Source organism: Pungitius pungitius, chromosome 5 (genome assembly GCF_949316345.1).
Source record: "Pungitius pungitius chromosome 5, fPunPun2.1, whole genome shotgun sequence".
NCBI lineage: Eukaryota > Metazoa > Chordata > Actinopteri > Perciformes > Gasterosteidae > Pungitius > Pungitius pungitius.
This window is the reverse complement of record NC_084904.1, coordinates 19,861,789-19,887,115: the sequence shown is the minus strand read 5'-3', so window position 1 is coordinate 19,887,115 and position 25,327 is coordinate 19,861,789. Positions and strand designations below refer to the sequence as shown.

Sequence of the window (25,327 nt, the reverse complement as noted above, 5' to 3'; positions counted from 1 at the left end):
AAAGGCTGAAGCTCTGGAACAGCAAATTGTTTGTTTGAGCTTTTGCTCTCTCACACTGGCTTTACTTTATTGGGTAGCCGACAGCAGGCGACCGGGGGGGGAACGCACCCATGCATGCGACAAAATCTCCCCCGATACACCACTGCAGCGCCGTCTTATGCAAATGCCGCCCTGGAAGGCTCCGGCTGGAACGTTCTCACAACGACGTGTGGAGAGAGCAAACAAAACAGACTGCAGAGAGAAACGGGGTCACATCGGACTCAAACTTTTATCGCAACACCAAAACCAAAAAAAAAAAAAGAAGTAAAAATTACATTATAGATTCCCTAAATGCAGACAGGAAAGAAGCAAATACAACAAAGTTATTTACATGCGACACACCCAGCATGACGCTTGCACTCCTGGGAGAAGCATTAGGTGTGTACAGAGAGCTGCATGCGTACCACAGAACAAAACAGTACATCTGCCATTTTACCCAGAATGCATTATGATCTCCTACAGTAGACAGTACTAAAGTGCTGGATGGACAATATGGTCCTTGTCTCCATCAGAAAGAGCCTTTGCATCGTTTTGAAAAAAAAAAAAAAAAAAAGAAGCCCTCTTTACATTAATCTTCTTTCCCAAAGCAACAGTATAGATGAAGAAAAAGCATTAGTCAGGCTGATTTAAATTACTGCCAATCAGTACAATGGTGTGACACCATTGGAAGGAAGATGTATCCCAAGCTGCTATTGGTGAAAACCTTCAAAGATTCACATTCATACCTTTAAATTTATCAAAATAATTCAGACTCAAGACTGAAAAAAAAAACGGTCCAGTTAGAAATACGGGTCAGTATAAAATGCTTCCTTTTCCCCCCAAAGATCAAAGGCTCCCAACAGGAAATGAAACCCAATTTTTTTGTTGTTGTTGTTATTGTACGCTGTGTCTGGCTCCTTGTGACCCGAGTCCACTGTCATCAGGTCCCTTTGTATAAATAATTCAGCTTCCCCTTGTACAAAGCAATAACAGGCTGACTAGTTATCAGGAAGCACGCAGCAGAGCGACGGGACAAACACACACACAGGCTTCTGTGGTGAAAATAAACCTCACTTTCACATCGCACATTGACCTTGGCTGACTTGACCTTTACAAACGGGGGCCAATGTGACTTCACGCTCGCCTTCATGTCTCGTGGGCGGAATGAAACAAGATTCAATTGTTACAAAGTCAAATCGCTGATAGGATTGGAACACGTATAAGCACAGAGATCGACTTTTTGAGCTTGATAAAAGATGAGTAGGTTTAGTTTTCACCCAGAAACCCCCTAGTTTATAGAATCAAACTACATTTCTTGGGTCACGATCTTCTAAAGAACAATGATAATGTTATCATTATATCACAGTCCAAAATAGATATATAGGTATATATATATATATATATATATATTCATGTATATATAGACACATACACATTTGTTAAAGCAATATGCACCACATTACAATGACATGGTGCTATGAGTTGAAGCTGAGGTGTTAATCCCATGTGTGTGTGTGTGTGTGTGTGTGTGTGTGTTTCCCGGCTGGGACCCAGTCAGAACCATCACTTGGGTTAAAGCTTGAGACACAGAGAGATACGGCAGCCTCGTTGGCTGAGTGCCACCAACCCGCGGAGCCAAAGCTACGCCACCATAAATCACAGCGCAGGGGGGGGGGGGGGGGGCGGTGTGTGCAGTGTGCCACAGAATTACACCCACAGCATCCCGCATTTACCTGAAGGACGTCAGAAGACTGGAAGATAGCCAATGCAGCGGCACAGCTCGCGTTGGGACATATTATTTGAACCATTATTTTGTTTAATTTCGAACACTCTCCTGATGCCACAGTAGGAAGGGCTCCGAGGGCCTTTTGGATCTCCCGGGCTCCCGTGAATTTGAATGAAGTGGAATCCTTGTCCGGTGGTCTCTCTCTTTTCGCGGGCGAGGCCTCGACCTTCTAATAGTTTTGCAGTTGGGGAATGTTCTTGTAGAGATCCAGCGAGTCGGGGTTGGAGAAGGCTCCTCTCTGCGCCACCTCCCGTCCGGCAATCACCTGCTTCACCGCCACCTCCACCTTCTTACCGCTGATGGTGTACTGCAGGGGGGGGAGATGAAGATAATGAGCCACAACCAACCAATAATCAGTATTCGTACCTGATGGGTATTCAGATTTGTCGTACTGGAATGTCTCTGGTCTCCAGCAGCAGAGCGGGGATGTGCTTGGCCGACAGGGCTTTCCTAATGGCTCCTTTTATCTTGGCAACCAACTCCGGACAGAAAGGCCTGCCGGGCGCCATCTTTAGGAACAAAATGACTCGCTCTTCTCCGTCGCCGTTGTACTGGGGAACACAGAGGCTGTCCGTCACCTCCTCGAAGGCCTCCACTGCGACGAGGGGAGGAAGACCAAACACAAAGGATGAAGGCAAACGAGAGGCGCAGGGAGATTCACTTTCATTTACTGTATTTATTGAGAATAAGTTCCGCTTTAGAGAAATGGAATAATGCCCTTTCCCTCCGACTACCTGTACTCACCGATGTTGTAGATCTCCGAGCTGCCAAATCGCACTCCGTTGGGGTTCAACGTGCCGTCACTGCAGAACAAACACAAGTTCAAGATCCAAAACTCCATGGTTCCGTCATTGAGAAGCCAGTAACGGTAACAGTAGCTGCAGGCTACTGTAGGAACATGGCGCCCGGCTCTGTGCTATGAACTATGTTATATTTCTGTCCAAAGATCGCCTCCGAAGTGCCGCAAAGTGCACCTTTAAGAGGCGACACACACCAAGCCAAGTCGCTTAGTGCTTCAGGGATCCTACGGCACTCAGGGGGCCCTGTGCAAATAAATCAATGAATGGAAACAACGGTGATGCGTTTTTTTTTTTTTTAAGAACTGACCTTCTGCCCAGCATGACGACGCCTCCCGTCTTCGGGTTGATTTTGCAGTAATCCCCGTGAGCCCAAACCCCTGGAGAAAAAAAAACACATGTTAAAAACAAAGATCTGTATCAATTCTAATAATATCCAGGATGCTCGGGGTTCCTGGGACACGTGTACGCAGAAGGTCTGCTTCGCAGGGGGATACGTTGTCGCTGTGCTAACCAGGGTATGTAGAAAAGTAGGCTTTGTGGTATTTGCTCCCGTTGTCGTCGTTCCAGAAGTGCGTTGGCTGGCAGGGGATCGGCTTCAAGCAGACGAGCTCCCCACTCTCTCCCCACACGGGCTTACCTGTCAACACACACACACACACACACTTCAGCACAACAAATACAGTTAGAGGCTTCGGAAAAACACACACACACACACACAAAACCTCTTTGACGCACACTTTCTCAGAGAAAATAAATCTGCAGGTAGCGGATCCCACTCTAGGAGAACCCGACAGACTTGTCCTTGTGTGGGTTCACACAGACCTCACCTGCTCCCGTAGGAAGGTGTTCGAGGCTTAGAGAGCGACTAAAATAATCCCAAACCCTTCCTACAAAACTGCCTTTAAATTATCCCTCAATCGGCTCTCCTTTAAAGTGACGGAGACACAGCCTGCAGCTGGGATCGGGAGCTGGGGAGCGAGGGACTGAAAATCAATGAGCAAAACACAGGCCACTTTGAAGACTCCCAGCAAGAGAAAAATTCTCTCATTTTGGTTTTGAATTGTTAAATAGGAAAAAGTGCATTTCCTTTGGGTCGTTCCCTTTATTTAAGCAATGGCTGGCTTTAATACCAATGCATGCAGGTACATGGACATATGGGGGGCTACAAGGCTTTACTGCAGCATTCATCCGTCAGCTGCCAAAGCCGCTCCAGAAGCAGATGGGAGGTTTGCACAAGGGCATCTCGGCCCATTACAATTCATTTCCCTCATTAACATGTCTCCGGTCCCTCCTAGGATTCCATCTAGAAACCTCCTTACAACTTCTACATGATCCTCGCGCTCTGTTGTCACACTGCAGAATACTCAATAGAGAGAGGGGGGAGAAAAAAAAACAAAAAAGCATTTCCATTCATAAGCCGCTCACATACGCACACGCTTACCATCGAGGCCCCAGGCCTCCACAGCGATGCCCAGGTTTCTCGTTTGGATCTCCCCCCGATACACGGGAACGGTGGGGTTCTGACCCATGAAACAGGACACGATGTCGGTGCCGCCTGAGAGAGGAGTGGACGACAGACACGGAGGGTTAGTTTAGGCTGGATGGTCCCTGGCAGAGAGGCCTCCACCTTCACAAAGATCTCTGGATCCCAAACAATCAGCTAAAAGAGCTCAAAGGCCGTGGAGGTGGAGGTGGAGCACTCTCATTGGCATCTTATCCCGCACCAAACGGCACACAGAGTTAACCATTGGCTGGTGAAAACAACACTATTCTACGTGCATGGTAGAAAGGCTGGAGCACAGATGGCGGTGAGATGCAATGCGGGGCCTGACCCTCAGGGACAAGTAGTTCCACGGAGCCGGGGATTGAACCACCGACCCTTCGGTTAGTGGATGAAAGAAATCCAGCACATTTCAAAGGGATCTAATCAGCAAGTGTTTTAGTTTTAGATACAACTTAAATGATGAAAAACCTAAGTTAAGCCTAAGCTGCCTTTCAGCAAAAAATAGTAGTGTGTCGCATTTCAGTAGCCAAGAGGAAATGGTCCCCGTACGCGTGGCTGTTGCTATGCAACGGACGGGCAGCAACATCACGTTTGTCCAGCAGGTTGTCAGGTTTGTCGCTGATTAGCTAGCAGAGCGACATTAATTTGTGCGCCGTCTGAAAACATGCAATAAAGTGTATAGAGTGCAGACAAAATGGAAGTACTAACAATTAACTTCCATAAAGGAAGCATGTACATTTCGTTTGTCAACTTGTGGAATTGAGCAACAACCTGAAGCCCCCCCACCCACCTCAAACTTTACCAAACTCCCTTTTGATATCAATCACACATGAAGACAGCACAAACTGGCAGTGCTGGTGCCCTACTCCACCTCCAGTGACCTATATAGGAGTTCTGCACTGTTGCTGCAGCAGCAGCAGCAGCAGCAGCAGCAGCAGCAGCAGCTCACACACCCTCCCCCTTCCTCCGGCGCGCCATCCATTTCTCCCTTTCTCCGTTCCAATCATCTACTCTTCCTGACACGTTCTATTCATCTCCCCTCCGATTGTTTCAACCCGACCTCCCCGTTTCCTTCCCTCTCTGTATCATCTCGCCGCATCCATCCATCTTGTTTGCTTCCTCCCAACTGCTCTGTGCCCTTCTACCACTCTTTCCCACTCTCATACTCTTCTTTACCCTCGCAACACTTTTAACCCCCCCCCCCCTTCTCTTTCTGTCCGTCTCTTTCTCTCTTTTAATTGGCTCCCAGGAGGAAGTGAAACTTAAAGTGGGAAGACATGCAATTATTATTTATTATTGCACTCATTTTAATGGGTGGGTTGCCACACACATACACAAGTATATTTTAAGCAGAAAGCCAGTGAAGCTTTCTTCAGCCTTCCATCATCAGCCATTTAGTGCGAGTGTGTGTGTGTGTGTGTGTGTGTATAGTGTGTGCATACACAAGAGGGAAACTTGTCACGCTGATCTCATGTGTCGAACAGAGAACACACAAGCAGGAAAAAGAGTTCCTGAACCTCCCACCTTGTCTCTATATACTGTATATTAGTGTGCATGTGTGTGCATGTTCGTTTTTGGGAGTCCTGCGGAACAGTTTGGGGGGGGTCACACAAAGGCCCCCCCCCCCAACCCATCCAGTTAACCAACAAATGAATTTATGAATTCAAAAAGGGAATTCTTTAAACTGACACGTTGAAAGTTTCCAGACTTCCCAAACACTAATTGAGTATTTGTCAACCACACGGCATTAAATTAAAAACAACTTTTGCTTCTTTTAACGGGGAGAGAAGCCAAAAGGAGGAGAGGAGCGACATATGGGCTCTCAGACGGAGGTATATTAGGATGGAGGAAATCCAGCAGGGAAAGTGTTAAAGTCCCCCAATGAGGCACAACGGGGCTCTGACATCCCTGCTGACAGGAACACACACACACACACACACACACACACACACACACACACACACACCTTACATAAAACCAAAACTAATACAGTCAATCAAATCACACATGTCTTCAGTCACACACACACACACACACAGCCCGGGTTACGCATGGTGGAATCAGCAAAGGGGGCTATGACATATGCCACCGCGACCACCAGTCAGTCCCATATGCTGTGAACCCCTCCCACCGTCCCAACTCACACAGTGAGTTTTGACCTCAGTGGACAAGGTCAGGTCGTTTGGCAGCCAACAGAGTTGGAGCCTGGCTGTTGCCCTTGGCGACAAGGAGGAAACTGATGGAGAAGGACCTGCTGTTAGGAAGAATACACACACACACACACACCGACGCAGACAGATCCAGCCCCGTAACACCAAAGAGACTAATCTATAAGGATCCTTAGTTGTTACAACCCGGCGTCTCAATATAAATAGTTCGGGATCAATGTCAACGACCGGGAGGCGACCTGCGGTTTTGAAAATCAAAGCCAATGGGGAAGAAGCCTTAAACCCGCGTCAGTGTCTGTGCAGAAACTGGTGGAGACTGAAAACAAAATGACGGCCACAAAGACAAATACATAGAGGAAAATAAATGACCCACTCAGGTCACACTGATCCGCCTCGTGGCATTTCAGCCGATGCCGTCTTCTGCCTCCACATCACTGTGTGTGTCTGTGTGTGTGTGTGTGTGTCAGTGTGTGTTTGCTCCTTTGCCCACCAAGTCACTCACAGCGTGTGCGTAGTGCACAGCTGCCGTTAGTCCGTGCATTTGGGACGCTCTAAGCTGCAACTCATTGTCTGTGTTTGTGTGTGTGTGCATTTGTGTGTGTGTGTGTGTGTGCATGTGTGTATCCCCAGAATACGTCTGTCACCCAGGCTGTGCTAAATGTTAAACGTTTCAGGACTCTTATAGAGAGACAGATAACATTCTGCTGTCCTGTCAACATTACAATGGGCTTCGAGGGTCTGTGTGCGTGTGTGTGTGTGTGTGTGCGCGTGCAGTGACATTGTGATCAGTGAGGAATATGTACAGTTCAATGCAATTTATTTTGTTTTGAATACTCTTTGTATCCGTCAGTCCCTTTTGTGTCGCAGATGCCATGCTGCTTTATTTTGCCTTTTTGTGTGTAGCTGCCATTGTCCATCTGGTACACACCAACAGCATTCTGTACCCATACATCCCAATTCTTTGGAAATGACGGCAGAGTCAGCGCCGCTCACCTGAGATGGAGCCCAGCAGAACGTTGCTCTTGATGCAGCGGTAGACGTAGTCGTAGCTCAGAGGTTTGAGGGGAGACCCGGTCGACAGGATGGTGTGGAGCGACTGGAGGTTGTGCGTTTCCGCTGGCGGAGGAAGAGAAAAGGGACGAGGAGTAAGGTACGACTGCCCGTTTGAAAACAGTTGAGTTGTTAAGCATCAAATGTTAGTCATCGGGTACAAATCATCGGGTACAGTCGGCATTGTCAGTTTCTTAATCACATAAAAAGTCAGCACACAATTTCAACCCGTGCACAGCTGTGAGTCCATGCACCCTCATGTTGTGTTAAAGCAGCTTGCCACCCTGATGTGACACAGCGTGCGCACACACACACACACACACACACACACACACACACACACACACACACACACACACACACACACACACACACACACACACACACACACACACACACACACACACACACACACACACACACACACACACACACACACACACACACACTTTTAGCATCCAACCCCCGGGTCCATGCATGCATGCGCTCGGTCACGCACATATGCCCCAAATCACGAGCCAATAGCCCCCTGCAAACTAATCTGCTTCCAGCAAACAGACCCTCACCCCATAAAAACACACACAAACACACACACAGTGGGAACTCTTGCCACCCCCCCCCCCCCCCCACTATGCCTCCAGGTGTCCGGTCCAAATGTCAGCCCAGGGAAAAGGGCCCCTCCGCTGGGGCAGCTAGTGAAGAAGCTCCCCCTACCCTTCCCACTGGAGGCATGCTTGTGTGTACACGTACACACACACACACACCTCCCACTGCCATGCCTTCTCTCTTTAATAAGCATCCAAACATACACACAATGCCAAATGGATCAAGTGGCTGGCTGAGGGGGAAGTTTGGGGGCGAAAGAGAGGGAGGGGTGGGGGGGGGGGGGAGATTTTGTTTTTTTGTGCTTTCCTGTTTAGCCACAAAATTGGGAATGCGTGTCGTCAATTTACAAGCTGCTGACAGACAGAGCCACAGAGCGGGGCGCCATGAATAAAGATTTGTGGTGATTATAGCGGCGCGCGGGGAACTGAGACACACAGCAACTGTTTCTGCAATAAACATCGGTTGTAAAGTGCTAATTTAATTTAGGAGAGGAGGGACGGCAAAGACGGAGAATGCAGAAAAGTAAGGAAACGGAAGGACAAGCGGCTAAGCCTTTCAAATGAGTTATTAGCAGCATTTACACGATGAGAGCAGCAGGATCCTTTGAGAGGTTGGATGGACGGACCAAGCAGGGCGCGCAAAAAGGTTTGATGTTTAATTATGTCACCAGCTTGTGTAATTCAACACGACCGGAATTTAATTTCATCGACAAAAAGGAGCTGAATATTCACTGTGGGAACCAGAAATATCTGTGTTCTACTAGAATAAGGCGATTGATTACCTTTGCAAAAGAGCAAAGCAGCAATGCGTTTATTTTTATTTTTTTTGTCACTGAAACAAGGTGGCGAGAGCCGCCCGTATAAAAGGTTAGCGGGGAGGCTAACAAGCGCCGGCACAGCTGTGATCATGTGTGGAGACCGAGGTCCCTCTCTGGAGAGAGAGAGCGCTGACACTAAAAGCAATTAGCTGGTCCGATCCATGACTCGCAGGGATCATAACAGCAGCACTTTCATTCATCGCGTTCGGTGTCGGGCGCCAGAACGCAGGCCAAGCGGATGCTTTACGCGGCGGACGGCACAAAGGGCATTTAGAGTCAAACGGCGCCATTACGGCGATTATTGGGTCCATCTGCTCTTATTGTTGCTTTATGTGTGTGTGTGTGTGTCTGTGAATGCATTCTCTCTGGGTTTTTGCTTGTTATCCGTGTGCGTCCATGTGTGTGTGTCTCTGGATGTCGGTGGGCACGCTTGGGTAGGTGTACGCACGCACGCAGGTGTGTGTGTCTGTCAATCAAAACATACTATATATATATATATTTTTGAACTGTTGTCTGGGAGACAACACAGGCTGGTCAGTAGCCAGGGTTGGTTTACACTGAGAGATGGGAGCTGTTCTCACATGTGTGTGTCACCACAACTCACCGGGTTTCAGGTTCTTCTCCTGCAAAACCGACAGCCACTTGGCCCCGGTACCCAAGATGGTGATGCTGCAGAGCAGAGAAAGACGGAGATTAAAGCCCTGTACATTACTTTTGGAAAAAACATTCATTTGTTCAGCACCAAAGATGCAAAATCCCTCCTACACGCACAGAATGTATTGTGACAGCAGAAACGTTTAACAACAAAACTAAATTATGAGAATTGAGAATATTATTCCTAAAGCGCATCTTTTCGATATCTTGCTCCAGACCAAAGTGTGGGACGGACGGACGGGCCGCGTCCTGGTTACCGTTTGCGCGTGGAATTCTAGATTTGATTGGATGGCTGCTTTCGAATGGGTCACATGGTGGGGAGGCACGAACGAATGACCTGAAGAAAGGGTGACGTCACTGCTCAGCCAGAACCACCAACGCTGCATTTGTTGCCTGGAATCTCTGCATGTCGGGCCATCATTTCCATATCTGTGTGTTGAGGTTTTTTCTAAAAGGTCAACAGTTGAACCGTTTGCCCTTAATCCCATCTGCTCCAGTGGAGCTGCTCAGTCGTACTGGGAAGCTCCCAGGGGAAGAGAGAGCGCGTCGCCCTGCGGATGAATATCAGGGTTGATGCTGAAACGGACCCGGTGTGCCGAGTCAACCCCTCGTGGGAAGATAAGAAAGATGAAGAGAAAACAAAAGGATTGGGAATGACTCTCAGCTGATCAAAGACGCCAAGGGGTCGGTCTGGCATTAAAAGGACATGATGTCTTTCTTTGTTAATGTTCCACAAGGCCTTCAGAGGACAGCGTATCGACAGGAGGTTTTCACACAACAAGCCTCCAATGCAGTGAGGTCGGACGGTTGCTTTTCTGGACAACACGTGGAAAGCATGAAGTGACCAAGCGTCACTTCCGTGTTCTCCTACGGTTTTAATTAATTAAGAGCCTCTTAAAGTCAGCCCTTTGTCTTACGTCCGTCTCCCTCTTTTCTGTTGGCATCAAATCAATCAAACTGCCTTCCATCACTAGGGTAACCATGTCTTTCAATCAAAACATATATCTATATATATATAAATTTTTGAACTGTTGTCTGGGAGACAACACAGGCTGGTCAGTAGCCAGGGATTGGTTTACACTGAGAGATGGGAGCTGTTCTCACATGGTTGGTGCTAATGGAAGATGTGGAAAAGGTAAAGAATGATACATGATACATGCACAGCCCAATGCATGGACACGGTGGACTAACCAGACATGGAAGTCTGCTTTTTCTAACTGATCGATGCAAGAACTTATCAACAATGACAGAAAAAGAATAATAGAAATAACTTATAACTAAAAGAGATATTAAAGGGATGCTGTGGTATTAAATGCCAAAACCTTTGAGGGAGGACAAGTATCTATTATCTCACTGTCACGTCATCACAACACCCTTTCTTCTATAAGGGTTCAAACCATTTCTTTACTTATCTTAATTTTATTTTTTTTATTGGACATGACATATTTTCTATACTGAATTGCAAAAGTATACAATGAAATGGCTTCTATTGCATGGTTTTCGCCTCATTACAATGACAAATAAATGTCTGCTTTAGTGGGTAATAAATATAACAAAAAGATAAGGTACTTAGCGTGTGTCAGCATGAACAGAAAGAAAAACAATGACCCAAATTAATAGTTAAATCAATGAAATTACCAACTCTCAACTCAACTGGCTTGATCAGCCAAATTACTTTAGCAATTTAGTTCCTCGGTAAAACATCACGTCTATCAGATCTTTTTCTATGCTTCACTTCAAGGCCTCAAACTCCTTCATCTTCCCAAGAAAAGGAGACCAGATTGTTCCGTTTCCAGTAAACAATGTTATTTACGTAATAACAAGGTGGATGAAGATGGACTATTCCTGTTCTCCACATTACAGCCATCCGATAATGCAGATGACAAAAAAAAAAAAACATTCATCATCACCTCTGTTCCATCCAACCGCTCCGACCCCCCTCCCCCGCTCACATCTGGAGCCGGCTCCCATGCAAAGGTAAGGGGGGGGGGGGGGGGGGGGTCAAGTGGATTCTGATTGGAGGCAGGTGGCCAGGTGTGCTTGCTAATTGGCTGTTTGAGATGGCGGGCGGAGGAGTAGCTGTGAGTCTCCATTTGCCAACGTGTGCCCCGCGCTCAGAGGAGACATGTCGCTGGGAGCCACTGAGCCAATAACAGACGCTCCGAGCCAATCAGACGCCAGCGCGCCTGCGAGCGGCTACGGCGCTAATGCGTCCCCGTGCGTGTTTTTTAAACTACTCTCCAACATGGAAAGAAAGAAAAAAACACCCTGTCTCAGGTGTCGGGAGCCACGAGGGACCATTTCAGGCCGCCGTCTGATGGTGTAATTGCTCACCGATTTGCAAATATAAAAAAGGATCTTATCTTCTGATGTGAACTGTGGGCCTGAATGCTGATGAACTTAATATTAAAACATATTGCAAGTATAAGAGGACTTCGTATCGTATTATAAACAGCCTCCGTCTCCGCTCAACAATATTTTTTGACCCCTAACCTCTCACAAACGGGATGCTGATGCTGAGCCACACCTGCAGGGACCCAATTTCATCTCTACGAGTAACTGAAAAGACGAGACATTTCCACCAGCACTCTCCTCGTTATGGAAACCAGACGCGAGAGGCTCTTTCCTTTTTGTCCTTCAGTAAATCAATATGCTGCGTGTGTTACCTAAAGACAAAGCTTCGCTGGTGTGGTTTAGATCGTGAATAACTAATCGTTGAAGAGGAGCCGAGTCTCCGTCATAAGGATTTTTTTTTATTTTTTTAAAAGAACTAGGCCCACATTTATAAAAGTGGAACCGAGCAGACGAGGTGCAATCTGCTGAACTCATCTCCTCCCAAGAGGAGGACGACGTTTCCTACAGTCGGTAACAAAGCACATCGGACGTCACGGCTCCGCGCAGGACGGAGGAGGCGAGAAGATCCTCGGAGGAAAAACAAAGTCCTAACGGCACGCGGAACTCGTCACGGCTAGAAATGTCGTAACCTTCTGCCTGCTTAGGCCGCGCCTTTAGTACCCCCCCCCCCCCCCTCGCTCTCCGTCCCATCACACCCGGGGGAGCCGGTGTCTGCAGTACATTCAGCGACAGTGAAATCCATGTTACTGGTGAAAAAACACACACTGCGACGTCATATTCTCGTGCATTTTGGCACTAATTATTTCTGTGAATGACATTAAACGCGAGGAACATCCACAGCGGTGCACTTTGGTGGGTCTCTCTCTCTCTCTCTCTCTCTCTCTCTCTCTCTCTCTCGCTCTCTCTCTCCAGCACAACCTTCTTAAGCCTTTTCCCCGTTTCCCTTTTCTCAAAAGCGGCAAATCTGCAATAATCCATCGGGGCAAACGGGGAGATTGCTTTGCAAAATGACAACAACCGCTACTTTATTCAGAATTAAAAAATGAGATTCTTTCCAAAACACCAATCTACGGGGCGATTTAAAACTGGAAATGTAAATTGTTAAGCGTGATGCAGTTACGGTAAAGTTACACAACGGACCGACAACCAGTCCCAAACCACAGAGATGAGGCCTCAGCGGCAGGTTAACCCTCTCTGAGGCGGATTTAGCCGCCATTAAAATGTCCAACCAGATATTCTGAAGCTGCGGGCGTGAAAAAAAGAAAAAAGACAAACTGTCACGTCATCCTCTCCCAGAGGGTTTCTGAGGCAGTGCGTTAGGTTCTGTAAAATGTGTCTGAGGTGGTGAACAATCGGCACTTAATTGGTTCAAAAGTCTTCCCTCAGTTGAAAAGGTTCCCGGTGTTCATCCGTCACGCCGACTCCCCCACAATGACTTCCTCGTCTGACCATGTTCACTCGACTGGGCTCGTTTACAGCCGTTCTGGACGGGGATTTAGGTTGGAAGAATCGACGTTTATGTCAGTCAAAATGAAATCAGTGGCCTTAATGCCGACCGATCACGCAGCATTAGAAATTAGCACGATGCTGCTGGAACCCGTTTCCCCACCGGGGCGCCAATCATCCTCAAACATTGACAATTCAAATGGGTAGTAAAGCTGTCAAAAGGAGCGTGTTGGCTTTAGGATCTACAGCCTGCCCTGGGTTTCTGCAGTGGAAGTACTTTTACCGCGCCTTTTGGCTCCATAACTCCCACTGCTCCCCATCCGTGTCTCTCTGTTCTCCCCATAACTCCCTTCGCCGCTGAAGGCGGTGCGACATCCCCGCTGCGTCTCTGCTGCTCGCTCCTGCTGACCGCAGTGCCTCCTTTTCATTCTTTAAGCCACGGGTTGACGGGAGTTTCGTAGCGGCCATTAGAGGTGGGGGATTTTTATTTGACTAAACCGCGTTTTTAAATGTCAAATTTGTTTTTTTTGGAATATCCAGGAAACTTGCTCCGGCGAACCCTCGTCCTGCCGCTTATTATTTCACCCAAAACCTCCCTTGTGCTCGTCATCTCTCTGCTGCTTTTTGGTGGCGGAATGTGCGAAAAATAAAATGAGTTCGGTGTAAATGTGTGAAATGTTGCTCTTAAATGAACTAAATTATTGAATGCTAAATATAACACAACACGAGATGAATAAATGAGGAAAATAGTTGACTTTCTTCCTCGCATGCACACAGAAGTGGACAAAGCAACACATTCCATTTGAGGAAATGAATGGCCTGCCTGCAAACATACACTCGCGCAATATTTTACTTTGACATCTTTGTCATTGCAGAATCCAGAAGACAATAGCAGATCGATGCTTGGTTTTATTACATGCTGCTTATGGTGGTTAGAGGAGACGGTATCAGTAAATCTCCCACGTGCCACTTTGGAAAATATGTTCTGAATGATGAAAAAGAAAGGATTGTATTTCAACAATAGGACAGGTGGGTGTGGGTTTATTCGTGGTATCGCACAAATATAAAAATATGTTCTAAACAGGCATGAAAAATCCCTCGTTTCCCCAAGTGACGTCCACACTGTGGCCTGCACCTTGTAGCGTGAAGGGTCTCTGAGCGCCCGTAGTTGGACCTGGGTCGTCCAAATTAACAGCGGGCCCGCCACCCGTCTCCATGACGACACGCCGAAGGGACGGCTGACCCGCTGACTTAAAGCAGCCTGTTCGGCAGCTCGCCTGCGCTCATCAATGGGGTTTGTTTCTACTTTGAGTTAGGTGACACTGCATGGAGTGAGAATGCATTTACTACATACAGTAGATAGAGAAACTGCCAGCATGACATGACAGCTTTTGGCTTGGTTTGAAAAGCCTGTTCTTATTCATTTCCAAGTGTACACCAAATAACAGTAATGATCATCTCAATTTCTCTTTTCTTAACGACCAAGAAATCCTTTTGTGCTCTTTTGTAGAATTTAAATGAGTGGCAATAAGTTAGAGAATAAATAATGGATCTTTGTAGTATGATCGGTTGCTGAAGGTTGGTGACAGCGGAAATCTTTATTCATGGGTCTGCTCTTGTGTGCGCGTGTGCCCAAGTTGTCAATTAGGCAAACACAAAATCAATTCTGTGGTTGAAGACAAATCCTCCATGGAAAACCTTACCCTTTGCTCATGCTCTGCCTCACCCCGCCTGTGTATCCCGATCCCCCGCCCCGATGCTCTGCTTTTTGTCTGGACTCGCTATGTTCATCTCTGTGCTCTGCATGAAACACTAAATATTACATTTAAAAAACGAAGAGTCCTCTCAGGACTCACCCATGGCTGCAGTAGGAATTAGTTTCATTGACAATCAGTGCTTGAATATGAATACAAATGGAAAAAAAAAATCTATCGTTGTCAGAGTGTGTGTGTGTGTGTGTGTGTGTGTGCGCGCCTAACTCACCCCAGCTGGTCTGTCAGGTTCCACAGTACATCGGGTGTGGGCATCAGAGGAGAACCGTCATATAAAACCACAGAGGCCCCCACTGCCAGAGCAGACACCAGCCAGTTCCACATCATCCAGCCGGTCTACACACACACACACACACACACGTCAGTTTATCTGGCATAAACACTCCTTTCTCATCAATATGAGTAAATGGGTAACTAAATTGGATGCAGAGTGCGAGTTACCTATCAGTGGCTCACACTGCAGTGCTACTACTTTGGCATCGTCCCAAATGATTTTGCATATTGATTGCAGCATTCGCCGTGCAGACGATTGTTGTCCACCGTGTACAATGAGTGAGGCACTGATACAATAAGAACTAGCGAGGGGAATTGTCAGTTAATCGATGCACGAAAAGTAAGAAAGGATTCTGATCATCAGTTAATCATTAGTCAAACCCCCCCCCCACCCCCCGGGCCCCTCCGAGAAAAAAGTTTCAAAAACTCTCTTTTCTATCACAGTAAATGTAACACTGGAGGAACAGAAACCGACCGACCGGTCGATCTCACATAAAACAACGTTCCTCTGTTTTTTTTTTATCATCAAAACGAGCGAGAATCTTCTCGGAAAACAACTACAAAGGCGCACAGCTCTGACCTTCAGCACTCAACGCTGCTCATTACACGAGAGCTATGTCTGTGTGTCTGTGGGGGGGGAGGGGGGGGGGGGGGGGTCTTTTGGACCAGGCTCACGGTTTAAAAACGTTCCATCTCTGCTGGTGACCGAGATGAAGCGAAAAGACTTTAATCATTCACGGTACCACGAGCACCTCGGCGGACCTACCGTGGTGTAGTAAATGATGACATCACTGCTGGTCATATTGCCGTGGAGAATGTGTTCTTTCAGATGTTGGATGAGCGTGCCCTACAGAAGCCAGCAGACAAAGTGAGACAGAGGGAGAGATGAATGAATTGTTGTTCCAGGCATTTGCTCGTCTTCATTCGTGACCTTGACATTCAACCCTTTACTGGATGCCGTTTATCAACAACATCGACGGTGCCTCTATGTTGCAGGTGGATTTGACATACAGAAATCCAGAGATGTCTGCTTATTGGAGGCAGTAATTAAAAGGGTTGTGATCAAATTGTAAAAAAAAAAAAAAAAAACTGCCAGAAATTCCACACGCGGCGTTTCTTGTTTGGAGGAGTTTTTTCTGGACCCACAGTATCCAAGAGAAAAAAGAAGAAAAAAAAGAGAGATGTACGCCACTGAGACTTATGGTTGAACAGTTACACACCCAAAATTTAAAGTCTGTTCTTACAGCTCCCCCAACTGGCCAAATTAGGCCAAGTTGTACACGCCTTCTTGGCTTCCCCCGGCAACACGCACGACAAGTGTAGCCAGACGAGATGTGTGAATACCCACAAGCAGAATGAGCAGTTTTACATATTCTTAAAAAAAAAAAAAGCACATAAACCCAAGTTTATGCAGCTGCTTCGGACAAAAATGAAAACCACACGAGCAAAGGGCCCTTTGTGTTCAGTGGAATTTGCCCACAAATATAGCTGATCGAGTTCTTGTTGCTGGCATGTGAGCGCGGTTCGGTTTTGACCCATAATGTGCGCGCTCCCGTCACATCTTTGGCACAGCTGAAACAAAGCAGAAGTGCCGGGGGGGGGGGCTAATCGGTGGAGCCGGAGAGGACTGCCAGCGGCGCGGTACGAAATGTTTTCACCAACGCAGTGGGGCCCAATTATCAGAGGCATTGGAGGAGGAGGAGGAGGAGGAGGAGGAGGAGGAGGAGGGGGCCCAGGGGAGAGCGACGGAGCATTTGAGAAATAAGGGAACCTAGAGTTGGGAGGGTGGGATTTTTTTTTTTGCATTTATTCAAGTGTGTTAAACCATTTGGCGTGTTTAGTGTTTTGGGGCTTCGAAGTGCAGCGGCCCTCTTGAGCGCCTCCACTCAGATGTGGAGCGTAGCGGGGAAACTCACGCTCACGAGGGCTGCTCGTGGAGGTCTGCTGCCATCTTGTGGAGGAAAAAAAAAGAGATGGCAGGCATCCGGTTACTGCTACTGGGAAGCTCGCCAAGAGTGACGCATATTTTTTTGATTTAATTTGATCAATAACATACCTTTTTACTTAAAAGCGGTACTAAAAAGATGGCGTGTTCTTGAAGGCGTCACAGGCGACGCCCATTCCTTCAGCGTTAGTTCTGCCCTTTACGACAACTATAACATTGTGACAGTTGGAGCCCAATTAGCCTTTACAAGGAATCATATTTTAATTCAGAGAAGCTGCTAAATGGACCTCGTGGTGAAGGTTTTTTTTTTTTAACTGCCATTTCCAAGGCCAAGAGTTTTAAACGTTGCCTTTATACCTTAAAGCTACACTTGTAAACTATTGTTGTCAGATATATATTTTAATGTATATATTGTATATTAAGCTGCATGAGGAGACGACTTTGTAACACGGGCGGCAAGTTAAAAGAAAAGACAAGTCCAACCCGAGCATCGCCTCCTCTCCTCTCTCCTCTCCTCCTTCCTCCTTCCTCATCATCAGTCTCCTTGAAAACTCTTGAGCTTCGTTGAGAACCTCGGTTTCTTCTCAACTTGCTTCTGTCTATTTATACAAATGCTGTGCACCGAGCAGCAAACTGTGAATGTGGGCCAACCGAGGAGAGCTCTGCAAACAGGTGCGATCAGTGCGCGCATGTGTGTGTGTGTGTGTGTGTGTGTTTGAGAGAAAGAGACAGCTGCGATCCATACAATCCTCTTGGAGCGGTAAAAACTAATTTGCAACAAAAGTGTCACTTTGTTGCCATTTTAGGGTCCGAATTTAAGGCATTTTTTTTTCTTACCCCAGCAGAGTGGACCATGCACTTCGGAGCTCCCGTGGTGCCAGAGGAGTACATGATGAACAGAGGATGGTTGAAAGGTAGCTGCTCGAACTCCAGCTGAGGAAGCTGGTCGGCCTCGCCGCGGCCGGATGCCAAGAAGTCGTCGATGAATACACTGCAGAAGAAGAAACCCAGAGAAGGAGAGTCAACGGAGAAGTGGGATGAAAGGCTGCTATGATATATACGGCTAAAAGAGAGAAGGTCACACACACACACCTGTTGGGTATCTTGGAGAGGTCAGTGTCTTGTTTGGAGCGAGCGTAGGGAATCACCACTACTTTCTTCAGGTCAGGCAGACCTACAGGGAGACAGAGTGGGATGTTGTACACCTTCCCCTTGTGAAGAGCAAAAAAGGCTCCCAGAGTGGATTCCAGCGTTGCCGCCATGAACTCGTAACACGATTTGTTCAGTGAGGGGCTCAGAGATACTCTCTGAAGCACTCCAGATGTATGCGTCTTAGTTTTATTAGGAACTACATGATAGTAGAGCTACATTATACTACTGTGCTGGTATTACACTTTAAAGACCTGTTGCAATGAAGTTGTAATCCCTCAATTAAATCTCCGTAAATGTAGTGTTTTGAGAGTCCATGGTGAATTGATGGTAGGGCCCACCTTTGACAACGCTGGTCAGCTTTTCCATGTGGTCGTGTGTTTTGCCGTTGTAAACCACAGCAGCAACAGAAAAGATCAGCTTGGGCTGGATCTGAGAAAACCTGTCGAGGACACCCTGAGGGGAGAGAGAGAGAGAGATAAAAAGTTTAAAACCAAAAATGAGATCACTGGAAGGAGCAGACAGGAAAGCCCCGGCTAAATAAAAGCCTTCACTGCCGTGGGGGAGCAGTAAATATGGACCCCTGAAATGAACACCTTCGTCTCGCGTTCAACACATATTTGTATTCCAGGTGTAGTTCTCGGCTCTGCCAGACGAGGCAGTAGCACATCAGAAATGCAAAACAGAAACCAAAGGACCATCGAGGAGGAAGACTCTGTTGGGACTACGGGTGAATGAATCATTGTCGCTGTTGACACAGAGATTAATTATTAGGTTCCCTGTGCAGGGGAGACTGGTTCTAATGTCACATCTAGTTTGAATGACTAACCCAATGGATGATGCATATGTAAATTAGGACACACGAGGCCCAAACAGTACAACAAAGCGCTTACGTTGACTCCAAAGTCGACCGACGTGGAGCTCCAAATGGCTCCAATGCTGGCTGCGGCTAACATGGCCTCCACTGCATGGATACCATTGGGCAGGTAGCCTGGGGGGGGGGGGGGGGAACGGTCACTTTTAATAAACAGCAATATATCAACAAAGTGTACATATTTTACTCAGACTAGTCCTGCCCATTCACAGAAAAATACTTAAATACTACTGTATTTTAAAATCAAAAAGAAAAATATATCAATATGTACAGAAGCCCAATATGGTATGAGGCGTGCGGTTTGGATCTGTTTCGTGGTCAGAGTACAACGCGCTGAGAGAAGCCCAAAGGAAAAGGAGACGTCAGAGTCACACAATCACACAATACCGACGACTGCATGAAGTACAGAAAGAAGACTACCCGATAGGGGGGCATTGTATTGAACTGTTTACATCATCTGATTACATAAAGCGTCTTAGTTTCGTACAATATTGAAGACAGCCTTTAAGAACATTATGTTGGATTTCTGCAAACACGCACTGACTCTTTTTCTTCATTTCAGTCAGGACTAATTAAAACAGAATTGCAGTGAGATGAAAACGTTCTCCTGAGTATCAGAGATGCCGGATGTGAACTAAACTAAAAGAAAGCGATAGATTTGCCAGAGCTCATATGCTCTAGACACCGGATATCTAATCCAACAATATAAAGCATTAATACAGCCAGTAGTTTGGGAGTCATCAGTCCCATGAATCCACCCCTAATCAGGGTCTTATTGGTTGCTCCTGCTTACTGTGACCAGGGAGCAGCTCTTCCAACCAATCCCCATCGTGCTATTCTGGTGCCACAGACACTCTCATAAATCACCACGCTCCCACAGGGGGCGGGAGACGGGGGGGGGGGCAGCTGCTATCATTGAAACGAGTGGCTACGGTTTCCTTCCAAGGATTTTAAAGTAGGCGAAGACACAGAAAGAGGAAAACAAAAGCATCTTTGTTTGGATTCCTCCCGATGAAATAGAGGTTTTAGCCCTGTGATTTGAGCATTGGTTGGATGATTGTTACCATTTCTGGGAACATACCCTGGAGCAAGGCACTCGGGAGGCCAAACCGGGCAGTTTGAACGAAGACGAAATGAATAAAGTCGCAGCACAAAAGGCTTTCTGAACGCTGCCCTGATGAGTGTTCTTGTAAACAAACAAACATACGCGTTTACATTCATTCTTCTGCACCAAAACACCTGTTTATCCTACAGGGCTTCATCTTCCTCACCAAACAATGGATAAAATGTATTATTAAATCATAATTTGTTTACCTAATGCCGCTCTGCCTCTTCACTTCCCTTGCCGAGGTTTATTGACACAGAATTCCCGCCTAGTTGCTTTGCCAATACTGCAAGAGCTGAGCGGGGACCTTGAAACAAGTGTCTGAAGCGGAGTTAAACCGCCTTCACCTCACGGGGGCCATGCGGTGGAGCCAGCGTGGTCACCGCTGAACATCACAAACAGCCGGACTGGTGATTCAGACCTGGATCGTGGTCCAGGTCCAGCTCAGAGATATCCCCCCCGTATAAAAAGAGAGGACACAAACCTCCGAGTCATCTGGGAAACTATGGGTGGAGAACATAATGATCTTCTGAATGACACCGTTTTCATGCCAGCACGGCCACACCTGGAATAACACGTGGACGCACTAGACAGGCAACACGTGTCAGAAAGCCCAATTATGTTTTATGTTCAGCTCAAGTTTCATATGCAGGGTTTACAGCTGGAAGTGACTTCAAGCTTGTATAGGGCTCATCATTAGGGGACTGTGGCAGCCGTGTGTGTTTGCAATGCAAACAAGTGGATGGAAGGCTAGAAACAAGCATCATAAGCTGGTGGAGGGGGATGTTGAAGCGGATAGGACCAGGGGGAGGAGCAATGTAACTAAGTGCACAAACCATCAGGCGTGTGTGTGTGTGTGTGTGTGTATCTTTTACTGCTATAAAGCTTGGTTGGCTTCATCAGCTAAGTGCTTATATATCTCCTGGATTATAGACACTGACAAGGTATTTGAGTTACAAGGACATCTCTGTCCCTAATATACACACACACACACACACCTAACCACACACACACACGTCTTCCTGTGAGGAATGTAAAGGGGAAAGGAGGAAGCATAAGGAAGCTGAAATCTCTCCCTCCCGCTCCCTTTACGTCAATCCCTTCATCCCTCTCGTCTTTCTAATGAGATTCCCACAGAGCTGAAGTCATTTAGCTAATGGATGTCCCGACCGCAGTATCCATCTTTCCTCTGAGACACACACACACACACACACACACACAGTCATACACCACATGGCTCAAGATGAGCTCACGGACAGCACACGTTTACTTACGTCACTCTGATGACTCAGAACACAGCATACGAGGGCGGGATAACACAGGTTCCTTCATCCTTAACTATTACGTAGGATCTTAACATTCATTTTAATCAACAAGCATTGGCTGTAACCTCTGAACCAGTGTGGCTGTTGCCTGCCGTCTTTGGCCAGACTAACAGTGCACAACAAAAAGGCTTTTGAGGGACGCGTTCCATCCGACTGGAGCAGAAAGTGGTTTCACAACATCAGAGACGCTACAACCATAACTGACAAGTTCTGGTTAACTGAAGGAAAGTTGAGGAGACCTCTAACAACCAGGATTTGGCCAAAGACACTATTTGAATAAACCTTCAATAAAACTAACTCCTCTTGTGTGCTTAAATGTTTTATGTATGCGTGTGTACATTTCAGATCAAAAAACCTGTTATGCAAAGAAAGAAATATTTTCCTTGCGTCAAGGAGTCTGTTCTGAAATGGTTCAGTTCAGAAGCCTGACTGAAGCTTTTCACACTTGTGCGCAATCCGAAAAAGATCAATTGTGATGGCATGCATTGAAGCCGCAGCTGTGCTGCATACTTTGGGAGTAAATGCGAATGAATATCTACTGTGCAGTGAGCAGAGCCAGGAAAACCTGAAAATCCACCATTCACCCTTGCACAAATATAAACTTGGAAAAAAAAAAAAAAAAAACTAAATGGAGACTTTCATGAATTTTCTGCGACTCGGGCCAAGGCGGCGCGCGCAAACATTCAGAGCTGCAGCAGAACGACCCGTTCCCAACGTATGTTGCAACCAGGTTCAAACCTGAAAGACGGACCAGGTGAGAATGACGAGGTGGATGTCTGATGCAGAGCAAACAATGCGCTATTGGTTGGCAGATCATAAAACAAAACAAAAAAGGTTGAACAAAATGTGGATCGGGTTAATACATTTGACACTCACCTACGACCCGGTCTCCAGTCTGGAGGCCCATCTTCCTCATGGCCGCAGCGAACAACGCCACGTCCCGCCTCAGCTCCCCGAACGTCACCTTCGCGATCTCATCGTTCGCCTCGGCTGGCGGGAAAGTGAGACGCGTGCACAGAGATTTATTGAAATGTGGTTAAAGCTACACACTTCCACGTGTTTTATTGGCTCAGACATTTGGGCTTTCACAGAGGCTGCACATTGTGACCAGTAGACCTTCTGATAACTATATTACAGCTCCTGCAGAAGGTCGAGTGTGTGCGTGTGTGTGTGTGCATTGCACGAGTGCGCGAGCCTACTCCCTCTCATATACACACACACACACAACCAGGGCAATAAGGAAGTGGCTATCCATTAGTAATGACAGCTCTGAGATAGAGGAGGGAGCAGCTGGCAATCTATTAACAGAGTGACGTGCGCGGCCCTGCGCTCGTGCATCGATTCCCCCGATCAGATGCGACCTCAAAATCTGTTCTTCCCAATCGGCGTCTTACACTTTGTCTACTTACTTGCGGCATAGATAGCCACTTTGTCGTGGTCTGCGTGTTTGAGCAAGTTCTCGGCGTAGTTGAGGCGGGCTCCTTTAAACCACTCCGGAACGTCCGAGATCCGCTTTGTGAAATCCACAACCTGGTACACACCCACAGAACACACACACACACACAGAACACACACACACACAGGAGGGAGTCAGCGTCGTTGACCATGCATTGTAAAGCTGTGCGGCCTTTACTGGCAGAGACCCATGTAGAAAAAGGCACTATGTCATAAGAATCAACAGGAAGAATGGAGTTGAGGGGGACGGCCCACTGTGCATCGTAGTCCTACAGTGGTTGATTGACTGGTTCGTGTTAATGGGGATGACGGCCTACCAACAGGTTACGCGGGGTATGAAGATGCATAGTTGAAAAAAAAAGGAATGTGACATCTCTGCATGTACGAATGGGGTGTGTCAACGAGAAGGCACAGCAACCGAACGACAAACACTATTTGATTACCACACACACACACACACAAACACACACACACATACCAGGGCGACTTTATTTTTAAAATGCCATCATGAGCAATGCAGAGTTAAGAGTTCAGACATGACACGAAACATCGGCAAAAATAAACGTGCCACATGTAGTCCGCTCCGAGAGCCTTTTATAGCAGCTAAAACGGGACATCAGAACATCACCGGGTAGATGAAGGCGGCGGTCACACCACAAACGTTCGCGGCGTCGCGCTCGATCACATGACCGGAAACCCTGCGGCGGTCGTTCCGGGGTAAGCTGAGGATTCGGTACGTTGCGGCACAAATGAGATCTGTGCTGAAACATCATGCAAATGGTTTGTGCCAAAAAGATGGCACAAAGGCTAGAAGAAGCGTTTTCACGCCGTGGTCGTTAAATATCAATCAAATCAACCGGGTAGTTTGTATAAGTTATACGGAGTAGTTGCGTCATTTTATTCATTATGACTTGTCATGAGGAAAATGTAGTTCATAATGTATAGACCATTGTTTGTTTTACACTATAAACATAAAAAGGTGTCAGTTTGAGCTGGTAAAATAAAAGGAGGTAATTTACAGCTCTGCCGGCTGTATTAAACACTCACAAATGTATTTTTGAAGAAAAAAAACCTTCAGCATATAGTACTGGGTGTTGGACTCACCTGTTCGTATGGCTTGGAGCTCACTACGCCGCAGAAGCGCCACACTTCTCCCCAGAAATCTGGATAACTGTCCACCGACCACTGGTACAGCTCGTGGTAGTTGACTAGAGGACAGAGAACCCAGCGTTACTACAGATCTATAAACAGAAAACGTGTGATCACAGGTGCAAGCATATCATGTCGAGTTGTTACAGGTGGTTCAAATGAAAGTAAAAATGCTCAGATATATCAGTTCAAGCATCTGAAGTGAAACCAGATTAGATGCACCGTGTAAGCCCCGGAGGATCCTGACTACCAGATTTGCACTGATTTAAAAAAAAAAACCTCACAAACAGCAAATCCTGAAAAATAAGACAAAAAATGGATTGATTTTGGTTCAATCAAAAGTGAATGAATAACACATTATTTTATTTTAATTTCACCCAAAAAGATGTCCACACACACCCCCAAATCTCCCCCATTAGTGGCATAGCTCGCGCTCTCTTGATTATTAATAGTTGTATTAGGGCTAAACCTGCAGACATGTGTTTGAATGCGCGTGCGCTGTTCAGCCGGGAAGCCGAATGGTCGCGAGCCAAAGCTAACGATTAACGTTCGCTCACTGTGCACCGGGTTTACACCTCGGTAGTTTAAAAAAAAAAAAAAGCAACCAACCAAAGATTTCTGATAAATAATCAACGGATAGCAGCCGTCACACCGGGACGCCTTTCAGCCCACAACCCGACTTTTAAAACCCTCTCCGTCCGCGTCCCCGTCCCCGTCCCCCTCCATCCTCCCTCGTCTCTACCCACCGAGGTTAAGTCCGTAGCCTCCGTTGACCTGTTTCCTAAACGTGTCCATCCGTGTGTTCCTCTTGGAGTCCGGGTACCACAACACCTTGCTCTCCATGTCCATGATCTTCTCGCTCCTCCCTTCCGTGTCTTTGGACATCTTTTCGGCGGAATAAGAACGCGGGTGCGTGGGGGGGTGGAGAAGAGAGACACAGGCCGGTTGACGCTCGAGGCTTGGCCGAAGCTAAGTGGCTCGTGTCCGGTGTGAGGTTAGATGAGCTCACCGGGCTGTGCCGCTTTACTGTCTGAGCTGGTGGTGGCTGGGGCCGCTCTGTCACAGGCGAGAGTGGG

The 25,327-nt window shown here is 47.0% G+C and overlaps 1 protein-coding gene across 1 annotated transcript; it reads right to left on the bottom strand.

Annotated features, from left to right (window-relative positions):
* Positions 1-450: 450 nt before the first annotated feature.
* Positions 451-25,320, bottom strand: aacs (acetoacetyl-CoA synthetase). The gene is made up of 18 exons (XM_037481578.2): positions 24,998-25,320; positions 24,207-24,310; positions 23,057-23,177; positions 22,524-22,637; positions 19,237-19,334; positions 18,685-18,799; positions 18,287-18,368; positions 18,032-18,185; positions 16,016-16,096; positions 15,188-15,312; positions 9,354-9,418; positions 7,270-7,392; positions 4,046-4,159; positions 3,116-3,241; positions 2,912-2,981; positions 2,549-2,607; positions 2,197-2,399; positions 451-2,111 (listed from the first exon to the last, which is right to left on the bottom strand). Exons 1-18 carry the CDS (start codon positions 25,134-25,136, stop codon positions 1,974-1,976), a joined length of 2,031 nt encoding a protein of 676 aa, XP_037337475.2. The 5' UTR covers positions 25,137-25,320; the 3' UTR covers positions 451-1,973.
* Positions 25,321-25,327: the final 7 nt, after the last annotated feature.

What these genes read in the sequence shown, in the direction of transcription:
- aacs (XM_037481578.2), bottom strand. Translation starts at nt 25,136, where the DNA reads ATGTCCAAAGACACGGAAGGGAGGAGCGAGAAGATCATGGACATGGAG. An exon ending in TCATCATTTACTACACCACG is followed by an intron (nt 15,313 to 16,015) that starts GTAGGTCCGCCG and finishes GTGTGTGTGTAG; the next exon opens with ACCGGCTGGATGATGTGGAA. An exon ending in AACCTGACAGACCAGCTGGG is followed by an intron (nt 9,419 to 15,187) that starts GTGAGTTAGGCG and finishes TCTGCTCTGCAG; the next exon opens with CATCACCATCTTGGGTACCG.